At 43.5% G+C, this 24,200-nt stretch overlaps 1 protein-coding gene across 2 annotated transcripts; it reads right to left on the bottom strand.

The window, feature by feature from the left end:
* Nucleotides 1-1,354: 1,354 nt before the first annotated feature.
* Nucleotides 1,355-22,959, bottom strand: PTGER3 (prostaglandin E receptor 3). 2 transcript variants are annotated; one of them, XM_073357351.1, is made up of 3 exons: nt 22,036-22,959; nt 6,897-7,094; nt 1,355-6,561 (listed from the first exon to the last, which is right to left on the bottom strand). In XM_073357351.1, exons 1-3 carry the CDS (start codon nt 22,882-22,884, stop codon nt 6,466-6,468), a joined length of 1,143 nt encoding a protein of 380 aa, XP_073213452.1. In that variant the 5' UTR covers nt 22,885-22,959; the 3' UTR covers nt 1,355-6,465. The 2 variants fall into 2 exon arrangements, with proteins under 2 accessions (XP_073213452.1, XP_073213453.1); XM_073357352.1 differs by having other exon boundaries at nt 6,469-7,094.
* Nucleotides 22,960-24,200: the final 1,241 nt, after the last annotated feature.

Below are 24,200 nucleotides of genomic sequence, written 5' to 3'. Positions count from 1 at the left end.
TTGCCACCCTTACTTCTGCACTGTCTTCAGAGCTGGGCAGCCCGAGACCAGCCGCTGCTGGCTGGGAGCCCAACTCTGAAGGCAGTGCTGCCACCAGCAGCAGTGCAGAAGGAAGGATGGCCTGGTATGGTATGGCCGCCCTTGCTTCTGCCCTGCTGCCTGCAGAGTTGGATGTGTTGGCCAGCAGCCACTGCTCTTCAGTCACCCAACTCTGAAGGCCCTGCAGAAGTAAGGGTGGCAATACCGCAACCGCCCTACAATAACCTTGTGCCCCCCCCCACATCCTCCTTTTTGGTCGGGACCCCGAGTTTTAGAAATGTTGGTCTCCCCTGTGAAATCTGTACAGTATAGGGGAAAAGTACACAAAAGACCAGATTTCACGATCCGGGACATGTTTTTCACAGCCATGAATTTGGTAGAGCCCTCCACATATCCAGTCATACTAGCATTAATTGAGGGGTGTAAGATCTGAAGGCAGACAGCTGCTCAGACATGTCCATCTGGGATTCTTGCCCAATTTCTACCCTTTGGAAACTCCTACCTGACACTGAGAAGACAGGGAACGCTTTATGTGAGACAGAAAGGGAATTTTTTTTTCCCAGCTTCTCAAATTGTTCATCCCAAAGTTCAAAGATTGCTCTTCTGTCCAAATGGGTGTCTTAGATACACTATTCATCCGTTATTCAGAATCTGTGGGCTATAGAGTCCGATCTGTTGGTGCTCCTCTTACCTTTAACAAGGAAGTGCAGGCGCAGAGTCATATCAATATCATCAGCTGTTCTTAGCCCACAGCAGGGTGAAAGCCTCTTCGGCACTGCTAATAAAAATACATGATGAGCTGTTCTGCATGCAATTATCAATGTCACCATAGCTGTCTAAATATGCTACTGTGATTTGCAAAAGTGGTAAGGTGAACAACCCAGACAGTTATGTACAACAGCAAACACAAATGCTATAAATCAGGTACCTTGTTTTATCAAGATATACAAATGTGCTGCTAACCTGGTGATAGAGTGCTAGATTCTGCCACCCTTACTCACATATAGTATGAATGTTACTCACATATAGTACTACCTTATTCTGCAAATGGTGACACTGATTTCAGTGGGCATGAAGTACTACTTGGTGTGCATAAGGATGGCAGAATCCGGCCCACAAAAAAGGCCAGATTCTGTACTTAGACCCTCTGCCGTCAGTCCTAATGAAGTCAGCACAGAATTTGGCTCAAGATGTTTACCAGCAAATAGTGCTCACATTGAAGCCAATTACAGAAGGTTACTTGAAATTGTTGTAGCAAAACGTTGCAGGCAAAAGCTGGCATCAAGAAATAAAGACCAGTTGTTCTGCTGAACTTCTAAATGTTTATTTTGCATTGACAAATATAACACATGCACGTTCAATACACCAACAGCCTGTGTTTTGAATGCCAACAAAATTATAGCAAAGAATTCCACCAGACACCACAGTTGCTACAATGTCTCTGACAGAAGTACATCATTTTATCAAAATGGATTTTTGAAATACTACTGTAGTGAAATTTACATACTTTAGAATAATATAGAAGGCATCTGCAAAAATGTACAGCAAAAATATCCTTCTCACAAAACCAGATAAATGGGAAAACAAAACAAATCCTTACATTTCTGATAAAGATCTTTGAATTCATTTAAGAAAGTGCTTCAGTTGCCAGTCATGTCATATCGCCATGCCTGGCAAATAGTGCTTAAATTCTTTTGCTATAAACAAATAAGATGTAAATAATCTATCCCACTTTCTTGTTTTATAAAATGGTCTTCATATTACTGCACCCAAAGACAGATATGATCCTCTTTTCTCTAAATTAAAAAAAATAAAGGAACTGTTTTAATAACAGGAGTTCAAGACGGATAAGATTATTCTGAGCATTATAATGCTCATATCTGGTTCCCTTCAACAATTAGTTTAAACTATCTTTACATTTCAGCAGTTCGCATATTGCCATTGCATATCTCATTGTTAGTCTATATGAAAAACTAATGTTTTTCCAGTGGCCCCTACAGTAGAAGTGGTGATATTAGGACAAAAATTACTCAATTTCATAGACTTTTTGTACGCTTGCTACACTATACTAGAGAAAATTGAATCCTATTGTACCAGGCTGCTGTTCAGCTATTGACAGAAAAGTCCAGCAGAGCACAATTCACTCAAATAATTAAGGTCACTCTGACCCACTTTACAAGGGACAGATTTCTGAAAAATGGCTAATGTGCATAAACTGAATGATGCTAAACTCTTGAACAGAAAAACAGGCTTTTAACATACCATTCTTTTGGCACGAAATGGCACATGGCACTTTTTCAAAGAGAGTAAGGGATAATTTGGTTTCATACAGCATCTTTCTCACTCAGTATTTCCCAAAGCACTTACCATTAATAAGCTCGACACTAGTAGGACAGATGCTGTGTAGGTACATGTGGTCATTTTACTCAACATTATCTCCTTGTTAGACAGTAGAGCTGGTTTTTTTCAGATTGAAAATGTTGGCCAGGACATTGTAGTTCTAGTTTATTGTATTCTGTTCCATTACCTAGAAGGCACTGAATGCCAAATTCTGATCTCAGTTACATTGGTGTAAACCTATTGTAGTTGAAGGGTATGTTTCCGATTTTCAGAATATCAGCTAAATTCCACTCCATTTTTGCACCAGTGCAAACCTACTGAGCTGTGCATGTCCAAGCAGAATTAAACTCTATGTCTTCTCAGACATATTGTATGGATGTGCATAACTGACTATCCTAATATGCCTTGAAGAATAATGGATCTGCTTTTAAAAGGTGTGTCCTTGGTTCCGCCTTAGGTATGACACTAAATTATTAAGATAGTGCTCTTATTGGATCACATTAGTCTAAGTAGTGTCCTAAGAGCAGCTTTCATTTATAAATGATCTATTTATATAACTATACCTGAATCAGCCTTCTTTTTAATGATAGGCACATTAATATGAATATAACACATAACTTTTGCAAGAGGGACATCACAGAAATGGGCTAAGATAGAAATACCCAGACAAAAAGCATGCAAACCAGAAGGGAGACTTGCTAACTGGAAAAAAAAATTCTTTCGATATCACAACATGCTGCCTTCCTCACTTAGACTGCTGTTAGATGTGTCTTCTGCCCTGTTACCGGGGAACATCATAGATCTTGGGTTAATTAGTCTTATTGGATGGGTTTTGCACATCTGTTACATATTCAGGAGTTGTTTTATTTTTCCGAGTAGCTATCTAGCTTTAGAGATACATCAGTTGGTGAACAGCTGTTCCTAAGAGACTATGAATGAAAACAAGAAAATCACAGTGAGCCACAGAAGGCCACAAAACATTTGATGGAGTTGCACTTCCTACAGGTGTATGTGATGAGGATTTAGGAACTATACAGGAGTTTTTCTAAATGATATTTTAATAGCTGAAAACCTTTTTAAATGTTAGCAAGGCATTTCCCTTTCTTTCACTAGCCTCAGTTGTTATTACCATTCATTTCAAGGGAAGTTATAAGTGTGGAAAGTAGTTTGAATTAACCTCCTGGTCAGGTACCTAAACCTCAAAGGAACTAGAACCTGTCTAAACCTGTTTGGCCCAGCTCTAATGTAACTCTTTAAAGTACAAGATGAACACAAAGAAACAACTCTACCATTAACCAAGTCTACACTTAATAAAAAAAAACAAGTTTAAAACAGGCACATTAATTCAGGGCAAAAATTACAAAACAAAAACAGCAAAAGACATTATTAAATTCTAGGTGACTTCACATTTTAGCTTAGAGCCAAACTATTAAGACTGATTACCATGAACGCAGGCTAATCAAAATCTTATTTACAGACTGCTGCTCTCCTACCTTTTACATTCAAAGTGGGAATCCATTTGTTGTGATTATTTCTCTCTGGTGTCCTTGCAGGCTGACTGGTTTGTTTTCCACTGACGCAAGCAATATGCTCCTTAAATTGGGTTTACATCTTGCTTTATTATCATAAAGTCATTATCCTCTCTCCTACCACTACACTATGTAGAAGAAACATTACTTTTAGGAGTCTCAGTGTCCTGTTTCCAAGCTAATGGCAAATTTCCCATTGATTTCAATAGGAGGAGGATCAGACCTTAGCATTAGATTCACAAGGAGGCCATGGCATTGTAATGCTGAGTGTTACCACACCAAACTTTTTGGTGCCCCGCTGCCTCGTGCAATTCACAAACCCACGTTAAGCACAATGCAGGGAGAGAGTAACGTGCCTAAAAGGGATTCTCAGAAGCCAGTACCCTGATTAGCAACAAGCCAACAGGAAATGCCGAGGACAGGGGTGCGGCCTAAATCCCACCCTTCAAAGGGATTTAAGCGCTGGCCAGAGAGAGATGCCTTCGTCCACACAGGGCTCAAGCCATGAACTCCTCTCCTGGAGTTAGGCACCCAAATCAGCTCAGCCCTTTCTTGCAAAAAAAATATTTTTTTTGCAGAAGGTAGAGGAAAAGGCTGTGGTGCCCACATTATACCCAATAGCCCAGTGGGTAGAGCAGTCCCCTAAGCTCCCCTATAGGCCTTCACTTGACCTGCTAACCCGAGTTAAAAGATGAGTTGCCTTGTGTTGACTGCTAGTTTAACCCGAGTTAATATCGTATCTCTTTTTTGCAGTGTAGATCTACCCTTAGTGACTGATCCAAAGGCCACTGGCTTCAATGTTCAGTCCTTGATTTCTTCCTTATTCAGTCAGACATGAGCTGAATAAGCATGTTTATTTTGTGTCACTGTGAAACTGAACAAGAAGGCAAGTACATTTAAAGTAAAACCAGTGGATTACAAAATGTCAAAGTACCTGAGTGTAATTTACACTATTTCTTGAATTATCATTGAGATGTCAGAGTCCTGATGTCACATTAAAAGTAATCCCCTCTGAGGCTTTGATATACAATAGTAACTACCAGTCGAACTCCAGTTACTTTTCTTTCTTGTCTGTCATGATGGTGAAGATTAGACACAAGGGCATGAAAAGTGATTAGCCAAATGCTTTCTGGCTGCCACCTCGGATTTTCATATTTCATGCTATTTCAATGTGTACCTACAGACACGGGAAGATTGTCATGAATGTTATCCTTATCTACAAGAGTATTTACAGTAGGACATTTCTAATATTGCCCATTACCAAACGACAGACTAGTGTGATATCAAAAAATATGTTTGAACTTGAGAGCTAATTTTTCCAGTCAATTACGCACTGCTGTTAAGTAAAATTATGCCATTTTAAAGGCCTTATCTGCCCAATGGTTTTTCATACTCTAACATATGAATACAGTTATTGTACCAATCCCATGTACAAACCTCCTTTAACTCAGATAGAAATTCCATGGCTGAATTTAGATATGGCATAAGAAAATGTATCTCCACTAATCTCAGCAAGCTTGCATTTAGGTGTAACAGACCAGAATTTGGCATGTATATTCTTGCAAACAATTTCATAGAGATCTAATCCAGCAAGGAGGCCATTAAATGGGACAGGTTAGAGGTTATGGGCCCATGAAAAACTGGAGGAAAAAAGGGGAGTTAGTAAAAGATGGTCAAACGATTCAGCAGAAACGTGAGTCCTTATAATCCACCCTGAAAATTATTCCAGGAAAGATCTGACTAATGAGATCCTCCAGCTGAAATCTGACAATGGGGCTTGATTTAAAAAAAGAAAAAAAAATTCCAAGGCTGTCATGTTTCTGAAAGCTGTATTTTAGGAAAAATCTACTGTTTCTTGGCTGACATTTCATATTGTGAGTGACCCACCCTTTGGGAGCTTAAGTAAATAAGTGGTGCTGTGTATGTGGTGCGCCCATCACCAGAGGGTAGCTGAAAGGTCTTTCTGTTCCCAGAATCATGACCTTCACAAATAAAGCTGCTCTTTGAAGGCGTTGGGTGAGTTTTTTGCTATGTGAAAGGAGCATCTACTGTGAATAGTTAAGGTAGACTACATCACCATAGTGATGAGTGCTTTGCTGGGTGTTTCACAGGTATTACTTGTAAAAAAAAAAAGTGCTAAGTTTATCTTCTTTTTGTTTTCTTTTTTAAAGCAGATTGTTCATTTCTGCTGTTCCCCAAAGCCCCCTCTCCTTTGCAGCAGGTGAGTTTATTCTTGCAGTCACTAAAAATCAGTAATTACCATGGTAAGCCCATGTAGCACATAAGACTCCTGCTACCTTTAAGCACTTGAAAGAGAACACCATTATTCTACACAAAGGCATTGGCAATTCTTCTAACAAATCATTGAAATCTAAAGACAGGGAAGGACTCCTATTATTTTTCCCCTTAAGTCTCTTGCATTTTCCCCAGAAAAGGAGGTAGGAATAATATCTGGATCTAGCCAATAATCTTAAGAGTCAAAATTAAGTACAGGAATGAGTCTCTTTAATAACTTAAGCTGTTGAATCTGTGCCTCAAATGTTACCTGACATAAAAATTATTGATTCTTCTCCTTCAAAGAAAGAAAAATCCCCAGAAAACATGATGTATACAGCAGAAAAAAAGTCATATTCTTTAGCTTGAATGGTTTTAGCTGTGGATCAAAAAGAGACCAGAATTTTAGGTAACTGTTAATAATAGACCATATTCCTTTGTTTATATTTATGTATTGCTGGCACACCGGCTACGTAATTATCTGGCAGTCTAAGTCCATTCAAAAGTACTACTATGCTGCAGTTAGTTATGTGGAGACCGGCATGCCACAGATGCCCAAATTCACAGTAAGGCTTAAGACTACTTGTCAAAAGTAGTTTGCATGCAAGGTGTATCAATATTCTTTCATGCTGCTGTTTGTCTGATTTCATCTGTTAATGTGATAGGTCGCCCTTTCCATCCATTATTAGAACAACTGGAGATAGCATTTGCTACCTGACAAAACTTTCGGAGGAGAATTTTTCTTAATAGCAGATAAACCCAGGGGTCCAAGATCTGGTTTAGTGAGGCCAAGCGGATAGCCGTCAAGAAGAAATTACATTCTTTCTGCAGTTCTATGCTTTGAACTGTGTTGTCAGATGGCTTGCAGTGTTCAACCGATGTGTGACTGAAGATCATTTTCAACATCATAATCTAAGAAAAGGTGAGATAAATGTGTATCATTAAAAATAAACCACATCCATACTTCTTCAGGCAGGTATGAGAGAGGGGCCCATCAGATTAGAATCTTCCGATCCCCTCCTGCTACTTCCCTCAAATCAAACCATGATCATGGAAAATAAAGAATGGCCCCCATGAACTTCATTCGAAGAGGCCTTACATACAATAGAGAGAGAGAGAGAGTGTGTGTATTTCCATTGAGGTTGTGCTTCAGGTCACAGCAGTAATGGGGGGAGAGAAAGATCTTACCCTCCACCTTATCCACTGGTTTGATCTAATATATCTGGCACTGATATCAGCCAGGAGCCTGTTATCTCCCATCTTTGGGACATGGCAGAAGGCTAGATGAAGTTGTACTGGTGAGAGATGGACTGATCTAGACTAGGAAATTGCAGAGCTTGGGAAATCAATTAAAAGAGCTCATTCTGCCACGTCCACCCTTACCCATGTTGCTAAATCTAGCTGGATAATTCATATTGAGAGAAGAAACTTCAATATAATACGAGTTAATAAGGTACAAAGAATGATAAGAGTGGCCATTTGACCCCTAAGTATTTTAGTTGGTGTGGTTGAGAAGAGGTAGGCAAATTGTAAAATCATGGGCATTTAAACATACTTTATGCACGTGTTTCCATGACCGACATATCCCATATGTTATAGTACCTACCACCCAAAATGGGGCCAGAGTGGCCATGCCTCTGGCTACTATAACATGTCTGGCAGCTGTCAAAAGAAATTTCATCAGTAGATTGGCTTTTCTTGATGTGTTACTGCTAACTACCCTAGGTAAAACAATAGCTATTAATTTGTAGAAAGCAGCCTAGGAGCTGAAGATCTTCAATCATACTATCTCCCAGAAAATCTGTACTCCAGGGCAGTCCTAACACTTGTATTTCAAACTGTCAGCTGCTAAACTAATACCACCATCACAGAGATGTGTCAGTGATCCCCTTAGACCTTGGGGATTTTAGATAAGACCTGTGCATTACTTGATATTGCTTATTGAGATGGTTGGCACAGATAGACATTTGAACTCAGCAAATCAGTTTTCCCTGTTGGTTTATCAAATGCCACAAGGCTTGTGGCTTTTAAAGACTTATCAATTGAAGACTGTAATATAATAATTCAATCAATCAAAATAATGCTTAGCACTTCAAGAGCCCTTTGCATCTCAGAATCTCAGAGTGCTTTATAGACATTAATGAAATAAATCTCGTAACACAGAAGCATCATTAGCCCCATGTTACTGAGAGGGAAATGAAGGCGAATAAGAGTTTAGTTCATTTGCCCAAGGTTATACAGGAAAGAGGTAGAGCTAGAAATAGACTCCAGCTTCCCAGTCCTTTGCTTAATCCACAAGATCACAGTTTCTCTCTGTCTATTGTTTTCCCAGGATATATCCATTAATTACCTGAAAAAAGATGGTGAGAGGCTCTCTGTATTGTGATATGTTCATCCCTCAGCCCACGCCACTTTCTGCAGCCCCCAGGCCTGGAATAGCGAACCAGGGCCAGTGGGAGCTGTGATTGGCCGAACCTGCAGACACTGCAGGTGAATAAACTGTTCCAGCCTGCCAGCAGATTTTCCTGATGGGCCACATGCCAAAGGTTGCTGATTCCTGCTTTATATAATTCTGAGAACTAGGAGGCACAGTTTGAAGGTTGTCAAATATGTATTTATTTTTCCATGGTTTAGTTGGTATCTACTTTCTGATTTTTTTTCCATTGAGAATAGCTGCTTTTACATTTAGTACCATTTCAGAGACACTTATTATAGCTTCATTATAGCTAAGGTCCAGCATATTACAAACTGTTTTCTAGGGGCTATAAATACAAGACAAAAATTCTTTCTGTGTATAAATTTGGCATATAAGTTTCTGCAAGGGCGTTTGGATTGCAATTGCATAATGGAGCAATGCCTATGCCCCACTACTTGTTTGTAATTAAAAACTAAGATACTCAGCACTTTAAAGCAGACACATAATGAAAGACCATCTTTTCCCTGAAGAAAGTGCATTCTAAATAGGTCACACTGGCGGAGGGAGAAGGGGAGACAGAGACACAGAGATGATGCAAGCTCCTTGGGTCAGGGATTGTCTTTTTGTTATGTAGTTTCACAGCACCTAGCTCAGAGGGGGCCTAGTCCATAATTATGTCCCCTAGGTACTTCTGCACATCAGATAATAAGTGTAGCAACTTGCCAAAATCACACAGAAGGTAGGGGTGAAGCCAGGAATCGAACACAGGTTTCCTGACTCCCAGGCTGTTTCCCAGCATGGGAAATATTGAAATACGTATTTGAGTTCTAAATTGAAATCTGCACTTTATGCATGGCTATCCCTGTGCAAAAGACAGAATCAGCTTTTTGCATAGCACCATCTGTCCCAGTCCTGGAATTTACAGAGGATCAACTGTGTATCTCAGGAACAAAGTGGAGGCAGGAGGAGAGACCAGAGAGGGGGCACAATTCACCCCCTGAGAAGCACTGCGGGGAAACTTCCAAAACTTAATGAAGCTTGAGACTTCATACTGGCCCTTGACAGCCAAAGTGGCATGGGGTGGGGGGCCATCCCCAGGCCAACCACCTGGGGGTCCTTTCAAGTATAGCTATTGCCCAAGAGCAAAGCAAACAGGGTACTGTCTTGGGGTCCGATAGGCTGAGAGAGTTTGCAATGATAATTAGCATAATATAATTAACAGGCTTAATTCTGCCTCAGTTACACAGGTGCAGTTCCTGTGGGGTTTGATGGGAGTAGCATCTATGTACCTGGGTGCAGAAATGAGCCCAAAGGATTTACTGGTAGGTTATGATCCTTGTTTTAAGGTGATAAGGTGAGAGGTAGCTATGTATGTTAGTCATAGGATACTGCTGGACATTACAGGGCAAATCCAACCCCCCTTCTTCATGTTGTAGAGGGACACATGGAAGCAGACCTGATTCCCCTGCAAAAGGGTTGGTGGCAATGGACACTCGGGGCTGGTGGGGGGAAGTGTGTGTGGGAGCATGGATAGAGCAACTCCCTCGTTCCTCATAGAGCTCTTCTTCCATCTCTGTGAAGGCTGCCTGAACATCAGGAGGCAGGACAGAGGAGTGGGAAGGGCTGGAGGATATGCTGCTACAAGGTCATGGATACAAGGATGCATGCTACAAGGATATGCTGCAAGGAAGTCATGTAAGGGTTGGCAGAGGCTACTCCGTGGAGACAGGACTCCCCTCCCAGCTACTCCTGTCTAAAGACTGGTCCCTCTATGCACAGATGCCATCCTCTTCTCCCCATACCCCAATATGGCTCCTAAGAGCAAGGGCATGGTTTTTCCTAAAGAATCCTTGCAAATAATTAAAAATTACAATTCTGGAGGCTGGCTGGCTGGCTAAAACTAGTTAAGCGGAGCCTCCAGAAGTCAGGAAAGCTCGCCAGTAGTTTTGTCTTCAATGATCACCAATCACATAGGTCTCCAGAAGCTGAGTTCTCAAGCTGAAACATTAGACTTAGCACAAGTTTGAATTTGTCTGTTTTTAAATAGAATGAATGCTCTTTTAAATTGCTTTATTTTATAAAGTTGCTGGGAGTCTTTGAGCTTTCATATATATAACATGTTGTGAGTAGATATTTAAAATTAGACTGGACAGATCGTTAGTAAATGTATAATACAGACTACGTAATCTTGTGCTACCAGGAAGATGTACTTGATGACATAATAGCTTTTTATTATCTCTAGTGTCCATGATTCTATGTGAATTGCCCCATTGCTTTATGTAGTTTATAGTTTAATAAAACAGGGTGATTAATTTACATTACGATACAAATTGTGGGCCAGACCCCCTGTTGATATAAATCTCTGTGGCTCCAGTGACTTCAGTGATTTACACCAGTTGAGGATTTAGCCCTGTAACTTTTACAGACTTCAGTTAAAATTATTTTAATAGGCCAACGTAGAATTCATGGAATTATAACCTTATATGTTGTTTAAAGTGAAATTTCCAGCAAAGCAATTTAACATTCCATGGAACAGTGGAGCATTATGTAATATAAACAAAACAGATAGCAACTGGCACATGAAAGCAGATTCTTTATAAATACTGTATTTTATCTGCCAATTTATATTGCAATTTCATGAATTCTGAGATCACAGAACAAGATTAAAATGATTATAAGGGCTATCATGTTTCAGAGTTCCTCAAATACTGATCCTAAAGAAAATAACCTGAATGCTGGGAATGTTAATTAATTACCTTTTGGTTTCCATTTGCTGTAATGTACACACAGAGACATATTTACATCTCATAATTATTATTTGTATTATGGCAATGCCTAATGACCCAATCAGAACGAGGCCCCATTGTGCTAGACTCTGAAGATGCTCCATCTAAACTGTAGACAACTAATGATAAGTGGCTTTAAATGAAGAGTTGGAGAAAGTATATGGGCGGGAGGAAGAGGGTCACAGTGGTAAGGTCATGTGGTCACACAGTATAACCCATGTGCTTAATAGGGAGATATCTCTTTAGGACAGGGGAGGGCAAACCATGCCCCTGCGGCCCCTTAGGAAGGGGGAGGGCAGAGGGCTCCATGTACTGCCCTCGCCTGCAGGCACCGCCCCCCTGCAGCTCCTATTGGCCGGGAATGGGGAACCATGGCCAATGGGAGCTTTGGGGGTGGTACCCTCAGGCAAGGGCAGCGCGAGGCGGAGGTGCTGGCCCCACCCCACCTCACCCCCAGGAGCCACTGCCAGACATGCTGGCCACTTCCGGGAGCGGCATGGGGCCAGGGCAGGCAGAGAGCCTGCCTTAGGCCTGCTGCACGCCGCTGCCACTTGAGGTAAGCGGTGCCAGGCTGCAGCCAGCACCCCACACCCCAACCCTGAGTCCCCTAACCCCCTGCCTTGAGCCCCCTTGTTAGGATATAGATATTCAGGCCTGTCTGTAAAGGCCTATACTCTAAGAATTTAGGTGTATTCTTATCACTTGGCTAGTGATAGAGGTATAAAAGAAAGAATCAAAATCACTGTCAGCTGGTGTAAGGGCCTTCTCTTACTGTGACAGTCTGAGGCCCTGTTCTTAGGCTAAGGCCTTTGCCTAAGCAACAGAGGCAGCCATAAGCTGGGAAGCGACCGGTCACCTCCTCACATTCCAAACTAGTCACATTGAAATAAGGTGCTATTGGGCTGTTAGGAATACAGTCCTGTCCTGGTAGTGCCTATCACCTCCAGAGAAAGGGAAGTGCCTAGAAGATGTAAAAGGAAACTTAGTTTGATAGCATCCTGTCGGGCAAGAACTCACTTATCAATAGCTGGGATGTGAAATCCTCATTTCTTTGTTGTTCTATCACTGTAGTCCCCATTTCCCTATTGTTTGTCTGTATAATCTCTGTCTGGTTCTGTGATTGTTCCTGTCTGCTGTATAATTAATTTTGCTGGGTGTAAACTAATTAAGGTGGTGGGATATAATTGGTTAAATAATCATATTACAATATGTTAGGATTGGTTAGTTAAATTTCAGGAAAATGATTGGTTAAGGTATAGCTAAGCAGAACTCAAGTTTTACTATATAGTCTGCAGTCAATCAGGAAGTGGGTGGGAAATGGGAACAGGGAATGAGGGTGGGGAAATTGGAATCATGTTTACCTAAAGGTGGAAATGGGAACAGGGACACGTAAGGCTCAGTGGTGTCAGAGCTGGGAAGGGGGACACTAAGGAAGGAAACTGGAATCATGCTTCCTGGAAGTTCACCCCAATAAACATCGAATTGTTTGCACCTTTGGACTTAGAGTATTGTTGCTCTCTGTTCATGCGAGAAGGACCAGGAAAGTAAGTGGGTGAAGGAATAAGCCCCTAACACCCCTCCCACACTCCACACCCCAACCGCTTGCCCTGAGCCCCTTCCTGCACACCACACCCCCTCCCACACCCAAGCTCCCTTCCGCACCCCAACTCCCTGCCCCAGCCCTACATTCATGGCCCTGCATACAATTTCCCCACCCAGATGTGGCCCTGAGCCAAAAAGTTTGCCCACCCCTGCTTTAGGAAATCTACTGGGTGGGGTAGGAATGAGTTGTGTGTGGTTCACTGTTGCTAGGCAGATGCACAATTAGCAGTCCACACTCAGAGGTTTCTGGAATTGGGTCTGGTAGTTTTGGGAATGCCCTGTTGCTGGGCAGGTAGTCAGGGCAGTGGCTTTGCAAAAGGCTATCTGTGGGTTGGGAGAAGCTGAGCCACAGGAGCAGAAAGCAGGCTGTTTTCCCCTAACTCTGAAGCATTTTGCAGCAGGTTAGTGATAATGTTAAGCCTCCAACAGGGAAGCCCTGGCTGCATTAATTATAGAAAGGGAAACCTTTTTTTATTTTAATTGTATACTTGGAATGTTGTTTGATTTTAACCAAATTATTTTAAATTGTCTCAGTTAGAATGATTCACCAACTTTTATCTTATTTAAATGTGATGATGGGGAAAGAGTCACTCATTTTGTTATTTTCAGTTTTTTAAAACCTAGATACTTAACTGAGGGGTTGGTTAATTGGTTATCTGACTAGCTGAGTGATTGCAGCAGAGGAAGATGATTCTAGCTGGAGATTTCTATAAGCAAGTGAAAGGAAGATGTTGTTGCAATGCTTTTGACTCAGCAGATTGTATAGATTTTGGTGAGCAAAGACTGTAACTGAGATTCAGGTGAACTCTATCTTAGCTTTTGGGAACTCCAAGTTACATCTCACTGTTTTTCTGTGGGAACTGACCTGTTTATATTTAATTTGTTTTCTTTGTTTCAGTTTATGTATAACTGAAGATAATGTCTGTGGATTATAAGGTGGCCATGTTATGTTGTAGAAATTGTAATGTTTCTTTATCTTTATAAAGTTGGTACTTAAGAATTACATTTCATTCCTTTTTGTTCTCTTTGGATTTGAATATGGGAAGGTTGACCCTGTGCAGTCCTTAGTGAAAATCCTTAGTGACTGAATTCTGGGTGTCCTTTTTTAGGCAGTGGAGAAGGACAATGAAGTAAACTTCTAGCCCACCCAAAGGTTACAATAGCCTGTTTCATGGACAACTTACTGATTGCAGCTTCCATTAATTTAGTTTTATTTTTTTAAAGACTTCTGCCCATGATTATTTCCAGTTTTATTTTAAATTATATAAAATAGACTTAAGCCTCTACAGCTGTCTAATTTTAAGCGATAACAATACAACCTCACTTCCCCTATATCCTCCTTTTTTAACCAAGCCTTCCTCGGGGTCTGGGCACTGTCATCTACCTGACAATTCCTCTACGATTCCCATCAAAAAGGACTGATGTCCAGGGCTTTTGGGGACCTTGCTGCTCCTTGCCTGTCCCTCACCATAGTAACCTCTGACTAACCCCATTTAGGGTTGCCAGGCATCTGTTTTTTGACGAGAACACTCGGTTGAAAAGGGACCCTGGCAGCTCTGGTCAGCCCAGCTGATTGGGCTGCTAAAAGTCCGGTTGGCCGCAGCGGCCAGCTCTGCACGGCTCCCGGAAGTGGCCAGCATGTCCGTCTGGTTCCTAAGTGCAGGGATGGCCAGGAGCACTCCACTCCCTAACCATGCCTGCGGTGCAGGTGCTGCCCCGAGTGCTGGCTTCACAGCTCCCATTAGCCGGGAACTGCGGCCAGTGGGAGTTGTGAGGGCGGCACCTGTGGACAGGGGTAGCGTGCAGAGCCCCCTGGCCACACCTGTGCCTACGAGCCAGAGGGACATGTCGCCGCTTCCCAGGAGCTGCCTGAGATAAGCACCGCCTGGAGCCCACACCCTTCTCCCCCTCCCACACCTAAACTTCCTCCCAGAGCCTGCACCCCCTCCCACACTCCAACCCCTTGCCCTAGCCGTGAGCCCCCTCCCGCACTCTGAACCCTTCAGCCCCAACCCGGAGCCCCCACCTGTATCCCAAACCCCTCAGCCCCAGTCTCACCCCAGAGCTCGCATCCCCAGCCGAAGCCCTCACCCGCCCCAGCCCAGAGCCCCCTCCTGCACCCTGAACCACTCATTTCTGACCCCATCCTGGAGCCCGCACCCAGTCCATACCCCCTCCCACAGCCCAACACCCTGCCCCAGCCTGAAGCCCCCTCCCACACTCCAAACCCCTCATCCCTGGCCCTACCCCAGAGCCTGCACCCCCAACCAGAGCCCTCACCCTCTCTTGCAGCTCAACCCCCTGCCCCAGCCCAGTGAAAGTGAGTGAGGGTGGGGAGAGCAAGTGACAGAGGGAGGAGGATGGAGTGAGCAGGGGGCGGGGCCTCAGAGAAGGGGCAGGGCCTCAGGGCACAGGTGTTCAGTTTTCTGCAATCAGAAAGTTGGCAACCCTAACCCTGTTTCCAAGAGAGAGGCCTAAAACAGAGCATTGCCCATGTAAGGTTTTCATTTTATAAATATAATGAGTTAATAATAAGAGTTTTCAAAACTCATTAACAACAGCGGTTTACTCAAAAAAAACCAAAACCAAAAACGACAACAAAAAAAAAACCATTAAGCCACAGAATACAAATTTCATTTTACCAAAGTCTCTACAGCATAAACAAATGATTCTGGGAGAAACTGACTTTTTAAGCTGGAAAATACTCACAAAATGTTCAGAATAGTTGTTTTAATGCAATTGTAAATAAAAATGAGTAATGTAACTGCGGTTTCAATGAAAGCCTCTCCTTTTGGCCTATGTTTATGCAGGATATCAGACTAGATGATCACAACAATCCCTTCTGGCCTGAAAAAAAATCTCTATTTTTTGAGTTGGCCTTAAAGGGTTAATTGCTTTGTATTCCAAAGTATTGTATGCACTAATTATAAGTGTAATCATGACAAATATATTCCAGCAGATAATTTTTTTAAAAATTAAGAATTGTTCTTTAATGATTATTCATAATGTTAAAACTATTTATGCACCAAATTTAAGTCTATCTATGCTAGGAAAAGAGGGACAAGGCAATTAAAAGGCAATTCTCCCTTTACTGCACATAGAAGAAATTCCATGGGCGTTAAACACAAACATCAAGGGAAAAAATATACTTTAGATTTCCTATCTATGGGCTATGTTGGGCCTGATCTCCTTTATGATGGTTTTACTCTGATACGCTACTGACTACATCCAGTTACTCACAATTCATTCTGAGAGAAGTGAGATCAGAATCAGGCCCATTGTTCCTAGTGTGTGCCAATCTTTTTAATTATTTATTACAAAAAACCCACAAATTGTTCTGTAATGCCTGCACTGAACTTTGGGACTATGAATCCAAGAGGGATACATGTTGGCATAGAGGCTACACACTGGAGAGAAGATTTATGGAACTGGGCTCCTGGAAAATTCATGAAAAGTTTTGAAGTGAGAAACAAATACAACTCATTAATTCACTCTGGGTATCAGCAGAGTCCCAAGCAGACAGGCAGAAGAAATAAGATAAAACAAATTCAAAGGTCTGCTGGCCAGTATGTTTTTAATTGGCCCTTCCTTTGATTTGTAAAGGTCAGGTTGGTTGCCAGTTCAGCATTCACTGCTGACCTTTTATAGCAAAATGTTAGAGGATCTCTTTGCCTTCTCTCTACAGCTCCCTGAATATTTTCTCATAATATCAATGATGTTTAAAAGCCTCAGGTGGTCTGTCCAACTTCTGCTGTGACTGTCCCATTTTTCTCCTCTCTGCATGTAGGTGCATCTTTTGCTCTTGACATAGATGCATTAAGTAAAGTGGAGGGCACCCTTACAGTATAAGTCAAGTAGTTTTGTCCTTCTGCTTTTAATCTGCAAAAATGTTATTTAAAATAAATCAGCAGGAAGCGTAGAGGAGGGGATATTTTTTGTTGTGTGTGTGTGTGTAAGAAAGAGAAAAGGCCATTTTGCTTAAAAACATAAGGCTTGGTGAAACAGACTTGCGAGATCCTTCTACCTTTTAAAGAGAGGATCATGTGTTCCTCTGCATTTGGAAAACACCTAGCACATTTTAGGCACTTAGCTACAGAATAAGAGTAAAAGCAAAATATGACAAACAAAATGGAAGTAGTTTGAAATTGCTTTAGGTCTGTATTCAATGTACGGTACTAGTGAACAAGGAAGAAGTCATTAAGTGTTGTCTTTGGCTCACTTAGTTTCACAGTCTTTAATGACAGACATCTCCCATGTTTCAAAAAATGGAGCTGTTCTTGTCTCTTATAGCTTTAATATTACACTAGAAAAGGTAATAAAGCGGCAAGAAAAATAAGCCATCAAGATACACACAATAGGGCTTTCATAGTATTGATAGTGGAAGGAGACATCTGGTATCTGGGTGAGCAGTAGAGATTCTGGCTGTATAAACACTCATTAGGGGCAAGATACCAGAAACACTTATGCACATGACTAAATTTTCAGTTTATGGCCCTATATTAACTGGCCGGGTTAAGAATCAACTAGTTTATTGACCCTCAAATAATTAAGGCTAAGGAGAAATATTATTTTCCATACTGGGAGTGAAATCTTGGCCTATTGAAGTCAGCTGCAAAATTCCTCATAACTTCAAAAGGCCAGGAATTCAAGCTTGTTAATGGGGGTGTTGGGGCAGAGTTAAGTCTCCACAGAGTTGTGTAGCCTGCTGTATATTCTAGTCCATTTCATGGCAGCAAAAAATGACAGCCATCTTGAATGTCCTTAAGGGAGAAGTCTCTGTGGCTGTTTCTAAAGCATTTAAATCTTAAATTTTAACTGGAAAAAGCCTATTCAAATAGGCTTTGAGAACAGCTGCATGAACTCCTGCCATTGAAGGAACAATAGTGAGTATGGATGGCCCTATGGGAAAACGCATGAAGCCAAAGTCAGGAGGATCCTGCATAGCTCTCCTGCCTTCAGGCCCCATACACCTTGTGCAGTGGAACCACATCCGCAATCCACATTCTACAAAGCTGAATAGGCTTCTGAATGGAAATATTCAACAAGGAAGCAGTGACAGCGGGTGATAGTGCACCTTTTTGGTCAATTCTAGCAACTGTCATTCAGCACTAATTCACTATCATGTACTAATGTGCTGCATTAAATCCTGTGAATGTAAAGACACCTTACTACTTTGAGGGTTCACTACAGCATTTGTTCTTACATTGCTGCTGAGATGTGAAGTAAGATGGTTGGTTTGGGTATGAATTAGAAAAGGTGCAGATTTGTAGAGAGCAGGATAATCAGGATGCTCTGCAAATATTGGGTTTAATCTTTAAATGTAACATTTACTGTTCTGTGAAGTGACTTGAGATCCTATTTTATTATTCATATTAGGACAAAGCCTGCTTTCTTCATTGAGGCCGTGATTCAAGAAAGCACTCAACTTTAAGCACACGCTTTCCCATTGACTTCAATTTAGGATTTAGGTACATGCTTAATTTAAACATGTACTTCAGTACTTTCCTGAATAAGGATCCTTTCCTGAATCAGGACCTAAGAGTTTGAATCTAAAGCCCAATGACGTCAGTGTGGATTTTTCCATGAGCTTCAATGAGCTTTGGATAGGGCCATAAGTTCTACTTAGTTTCCCAGGCAAACTCTTGATGATGAAATTGTTTTTGAGCAAAGGCTTAGTAAGGATATTGTAGTTTGCTCATAAACTCACACTATGCCTCTGAGATATGATATTGCAAGAAAGCAATAGTTTAGTCTGCAGAAGAGTGAGGGGGATTTGATAACAGCCTTCGACTACCTGAAGGGGGGGTTCCAAAGAGGATGGAGCTGGGCTGTTCTCAGTGGTAGCAGATGACAGAAAAAGGAGTAATGGTCTCAAGTTGCAGTGGGGGAGGTCTAAGTTGGATATTGGGAAACACGATTTCACTAGGAGGGTGGTAAAGCACTGGAATGGGTTACCTAGGGAGGTGGTGGAATCTCTATCTTTGAAGGTTTTTAAGGCCTGGCTTGACAAAGCCTTGGCGTGGAGGTTATGTAGCTTTTAGAGAAGCTGATTCAATATAGTGGAAAAGACAGTTAATCACCAACCGCTGATATCAAAGACTGAACACATGATGAGGGGAGGGTCAATGTTAAAAAAAGTAATCATATCTAAATTGGGCATCCTGCATGCGTGTGTGGTCAAATCCATGCTACCCTGGTGCTCTTAAGAGTAAAACATTGTCCTGTCTCTCATATAGAAAGCAATTCCTAGGTTTGCAATATGGTTACTGATTTCACAAGCCATTAATGATCTCTGTACAGCTAACATGCAGAAGATGCAGGGGGAAGCGGGGTTGTTTTAAGATTTTCCTGGAATGTTATTAATTTACAAAAAATAAAGTCATTGGGCAGAACTAGCTCATTTCTAATGCTATCTTATTTACACTGAATAGTCCAGTAGCACTACTAGCTATTCTTCCCAGGGTAGCTGCACTAGTCAATGGTAAGGGCCAAATCCTCAACGCTAGTACATGAGCCATGTACTAGCATGGGGAGATCTGCAGGGGTCTCTGTGGGGTAGGAATTCTCCCTACCAGGCCAAGGAACGGCAAAGGAGTCAGTGAGGCCCACAGGTGATGGAACTAGGGATGCTGCTGCACTGCCTGGCTCCAAGTGGTTTCCATTATATACAGGGTTTACAGTTTGGTTCAATGGCTCTCAGCACCCTCACTATAAAAATTGTTCCTGCACCCCTGCTGTAGGCAGCCCAAGGTGGTAGTAGGCCCCACAGCTAGTTACATCTCTTCCCTTCAGAGACGTGTGCATGCATACACATCGGAACATGTCTGGTGGGTCTAGGTGCTGGATGCTCTAGCACCATTCACAATTCTATCCTGTGGGGGCAAAGTCCCTGCCATTCTTCATAGTGTACAGTGCTACAGATACCATCCCCTCCCCTTACCCCTCAGACAAGTCTCATGCAGCAGAAACACACACATTCTACATTCAGGGCCCTCTGCTTCTCAAAAGGGATTTGTCCCAGATCAACAAGGAAGGACTGAGCAAGAAAAGAACAGAATAAGAAGAAAGGGTAAAAGTTGTGTAATTAGCCTCTTTAAAAAATGCTAAAATGTTGCAGTGGTTACTGTCATCACAGCTTCTCTGAAAACAGCCAAAAATATGAAACAGCCAACAACCCTTGAATGAAATAACTAGTGTAACAAGTGAGAGGTAGCTAACAGGGCCCAGGTCAGATCATCTTTCTCAAAGCAGTGGAGTATGTGTGCCTACAAGGTTGGTGCAGAAAAAATACACTTTTGCCCCTTAACACGAGGCCCCCTCACAATAAGGCTTCCAGCAGTACACACTTCCTCCCAAGATCCTGAAGATGATTGATAGCCTCAGTACTTGGTGCCTGTTCCACCATCTCTAGGCTTCTCAGTGCTCCAGTGGGTAGATCCCTTGCTGTGGTTGGATGAGCAAAAATATCCCTGCCACACTTCATAGTGCAGAGAATACAGAACTGCTCAACCTGCTCTCTGCTATCCAGGCAGCAGAACCACACCAGTCTTGGTGTGTTTTGACTCTTTGCTAACACCAGTCTTTGGACGATGTTTTGAATTTTCAAATCCCCATCGATCTCCCTCTTCTTTCCTTTCACTCACTCACTACCTACCTGCCAAATATATTAGTGTCTCTAATCTCTTCCAAGACCCACATTCTTCCTTCATGTTCCCGGTTTCTTTTCTTCCTTCTTTGCAAAGCCCTCATTTCCCTAAACATCCCCACCTCTCTTGTCCCAAACCTTCATTCTGCCACCCCCCCTGGAATGTTTCCCAAATGGCCACAGCCTATAACAGCCCCCATTCTACACAATCACAGAAATATGATAGCTCATCTAGTCCAGTCCCCTGCACTGAAGCAGGACTATGTAAACCAGGGGTTCTCAAACTGGGGGGCAGGACCTCTCAGAGGTCGCGAGATTATTACATGGGGGGTTGTGAGTTGTCAGCCTCCACTCCAAACCCTGCTTTGCCTCCTGCATTTATAATGGTGTTAAATATATTTAAAAGTCGCACTCAGAGGCTTGCTATGTGAAAGGGGTCACCAGTATAAAAGTTTGAGAACCACTGATGTAGACCATCCCTGACATGTATTTGTCTAAACTGTTCTTAAAAACCTCCCATGACCAAGACTCCACAACCATCCGGACTAATTTAGTTCAGTGTGTAACAATTCGAGAAAGTTTTTGCTAATATCTAAGCTAAATCTCCCTTGCTGCAATTTAAGCCTACAACTTCTTGTGCTGTACTCAGTGGGTAAGGAGAACAATTTATCACCCTGTAGCTTATAACAACCTTTTATGTACTTGAAGACGGTTTTCAAGTCCCCTTTGGTCTTCTCTTTTCCAGACTAAACAATCCCAGTTTTTTCTCTTTCATTGTAGGTCATGTTTTCTAAACCTTTAATAATTTTTGCTGTTCTCCTCTAGACTTTCTCCAGTTTCTGCATATCTTTCCTGAATTGTGGTGCCCAGAACTGGACACAATACTCTAGTTGAGGCCTTATCAGCTTCTCATCAAGGGATTTCTGAACCTCCATTTCCCCCTTAGCCTTCTCTCGGGGGTGGGGGAGGGTGTCTGTCCCATACATCACACTCACCCCTGCTCAGTTCCTCAAGAGGACCCTCATACAGGTCACCCAGCTCTACTAGCTCCCCACAGTGAGTCCCCTTGTATATGTCCACCTCCCATCCTCAGCTCCCCTTCCCAAGGGGTCCTCCCATACATACTGTGCCCTGCACCTACTCCTATCCCCAGTACCTCTCACCAAGGGATCCCCTTATACCTGTATCCTCCTACTCAAGAGGGTGCGCCCCCCTCCACTTGCTTATCTCCCCTACAAAGCAGGCTGAAATTTGGGGGACACAATGACAATGTTTTAGGGAGTTGGATGTAACAGGTTTTCCCTCCCTGCACCCCCACTGTACCGTAACCATCACCCCCCCATTCTGTGTGAAAGAATGCTGTGGGGTTAGCAATATCACACAGCAAATTAAAAGGTAACCTACCAACAGGGGTGACCAACAAGCAAAAAGAACACACATGATCCCCAACAGCTGGACCAGTGTTTCCATGGTGATTCTCCCCCACTGCTTGCTGGACTGAGATGCTGAGGGTTTGGTCCTGCACCGAGCCACTAAAGCTTTGATCGTGGCCAAGTTACATGCCATGGTGACAATCAGAGAGCAAAGTCCCAGAAAGGCAAAGGCTGAAGCGAAGAAGGTGTTGCCCACAACGGGGTTGTCCCTGGCGTGGATGAAACACCAGGTGCCTGGCCACTGCAGGGTGTACTGCCCTAAGCCAGCTATGGGCAGGAGGGCAAAGACAAACACTGCCAGCCAGATGCTGAGCAAGACAGTCTTGGTCACCCTGGTTCGCATGTGGCTGGCGTACCAGTGAGGCGCTCTGATGGCCAGGGTCCTTTCTACAGCCATGGCACTGGCGATGAAGAGGGGGCAGAGGCCGAAGACGGTCATGCAGAACCCAAAGAAGGTGCACAGGTTGCCCGAGGGGTCCAACTCCTGCCAGTTCCTGTTGGCCTGATACACGGCGATGACCACGGGGCTGGTGAGGAGCTGGCCGATGAGGTCGGTCAGCGCCAGGGAGCCGATGCACAGCAGGAAGGACTTCTTCCGCGTGTTCTCCGTCTTCTGGCAGGCGCGGTACACCAGCAGCATGGCCAGGGCATTGCCCACCGTGCCCGTCAGCATCATGCTCAAGGGGAACGCCACCGAGACCGAGCCGCACCCCGCCGCGGGGCGCGCCGTGCCGTTGCCGGCCCCCCGCGCGGCGCCGCCCCACGGCCTGGGGGCGGTGTGGTTGTAGCGGCCCCACACACAGAGCTGAGGGGGCGTCATGCCGCCGGCTTGGCGCGGGAGCGGAGCCGCAGCAGCAGCAGCAGCAGCCCAGCCACGGCCGCGCTGCCCCAGCCCATGGCGGGGAGCTCCGGCTCAGTGGGCAGAAGGGACCAGCCGCCGAGCTATAAGGCAGAGGAGGCGGGGCCCCGGGGCTTCATTCATCCAGTTCTGCTGGGGGGGGGGGGGCGCGTCCCACCCCTGAGAGGCTGGCAATCGGGGCGGCTTGCGGCCAGCAAACCGGCGCGACGGGGGGCGGGGGGCGGCCACTGGCTGCGTCCTGCGCGCGAGCCGCCGGGCGCCGCGCTGCCGGAGGAGACTGAGCGAGGCGCCCGGTTTCCAGCGGTGACAGCGGTAACCGAGCCCCGGGGCAGGGCAGGCGGGGCGGCCACGGCGCCGCATCACGCCTGGGGCTGCAATCCGGCTCAATGCAACGCGTGGCGAAGTTGCCGCAGACCGTTCTGCGGCTGGTCACATTCTTCCTCCTACAGATTGTTCCTGACAGGGAGCTGTGTGTGTGTGTGTGGTCCGGGGAGACTCGGGACCATTACAGCAAATCACGAGGTTTCCTTTTATTTATTTGTAATTTGGGACGCGGGGGACGAGAGCAAAAGGAACAACCGAGTCCTTAGAAGTGAAGGGGGCTATTGGCGCCATCTAGCTAGACATTAACACGCACGCAAAAATCCATTCAGACAGCTGCTCTGTTACGTTACACAGGCGCTAGCTCCATAGTTTTAATAGATTTTCTGTATCTATGCCTTCTTGCTTCTGGCCAATAAAGCGAGAACCCAGCAGTTTCCTTTGGTAAACCTTAAACGCTTGTAAATCAAGTCAAACTTTATTTGCAAGTGCCTGTATAGACCTGGCACTATGACTGGTGATTATAAGAATAAAAGGAAGTAGAAAAGATGCTTTATCCTTCCCTGGAATTATCTGGTTTGACAGCGCTTTTCCACGGCTTTCTCGATTTAAAAATCAGCTACACTGGAATGGAATTTACACCTTTACCATTGTCTTCAGGAGAGGAAATCACTTTTTAAAAATTCCTTATTAATCGGCCCATTAAATACATTTAACATTAATTCAAATTGTTAGGTGCTTTTTATTCTCCTCTTGCCGCTCATCTTCAACTTAAATTCACACCACAGCTGTTTTCTCTTCTTCATGTGGCGCTATATCCTAGAATCCTTACTTATGTATAAATTGCACTGATTCCAGCCCTTAATTTCTTTTATCTAGTACAATAGCATCATTGCTAGTGAAACCCAAGTTATTATCCTGACATAAACATCACCTCTGTGGGTATCTATGAATAT

This window comes from Lepidochelys kempii, chromosome 8 (assembly GCF_965140265.1).
Source record: "Lepidochelys kempii isolate rLepKem1 chromosome 8, rLepKem1.hap2, whole genome shotgun sequence".
Classification (NCBI taxonomy): Eukaryota; Metazoa; Chordata; order Testudines; family Cheloniidae; genus Lepidochelys; species Lepidochelys kempii.
Note: the sequence above shows the minus strand (reverse complement) of the source record. Positions and strands in the feature narration are given on the sequence as shown.

Bases quoted from the DNA above. Each gene is read 5' to 3' on its own strand.
- PTGER3 (XM_073357351.1), bottom strand. From the start codon at position 22,884: ATGACGCCCCCTCAGCTCTGTGTGTGGGGCCGCTACAACCACACCGCC. The intron at 7,095-22,035 runs GTAGGTTACCTT...ACCTTTTCTTAG, and splicing joins CTTGTTGGTCACCCCTGTTG to ATTATGATGTTGAAAATGAT. The intron at 6,562-6,896 runs GTAGCAAATGCT...TTTGATCCACAG, and splicing joins TCCTCCGAAAGTTTTGTCAG to CTAAAACCATTCAAGCTAAA.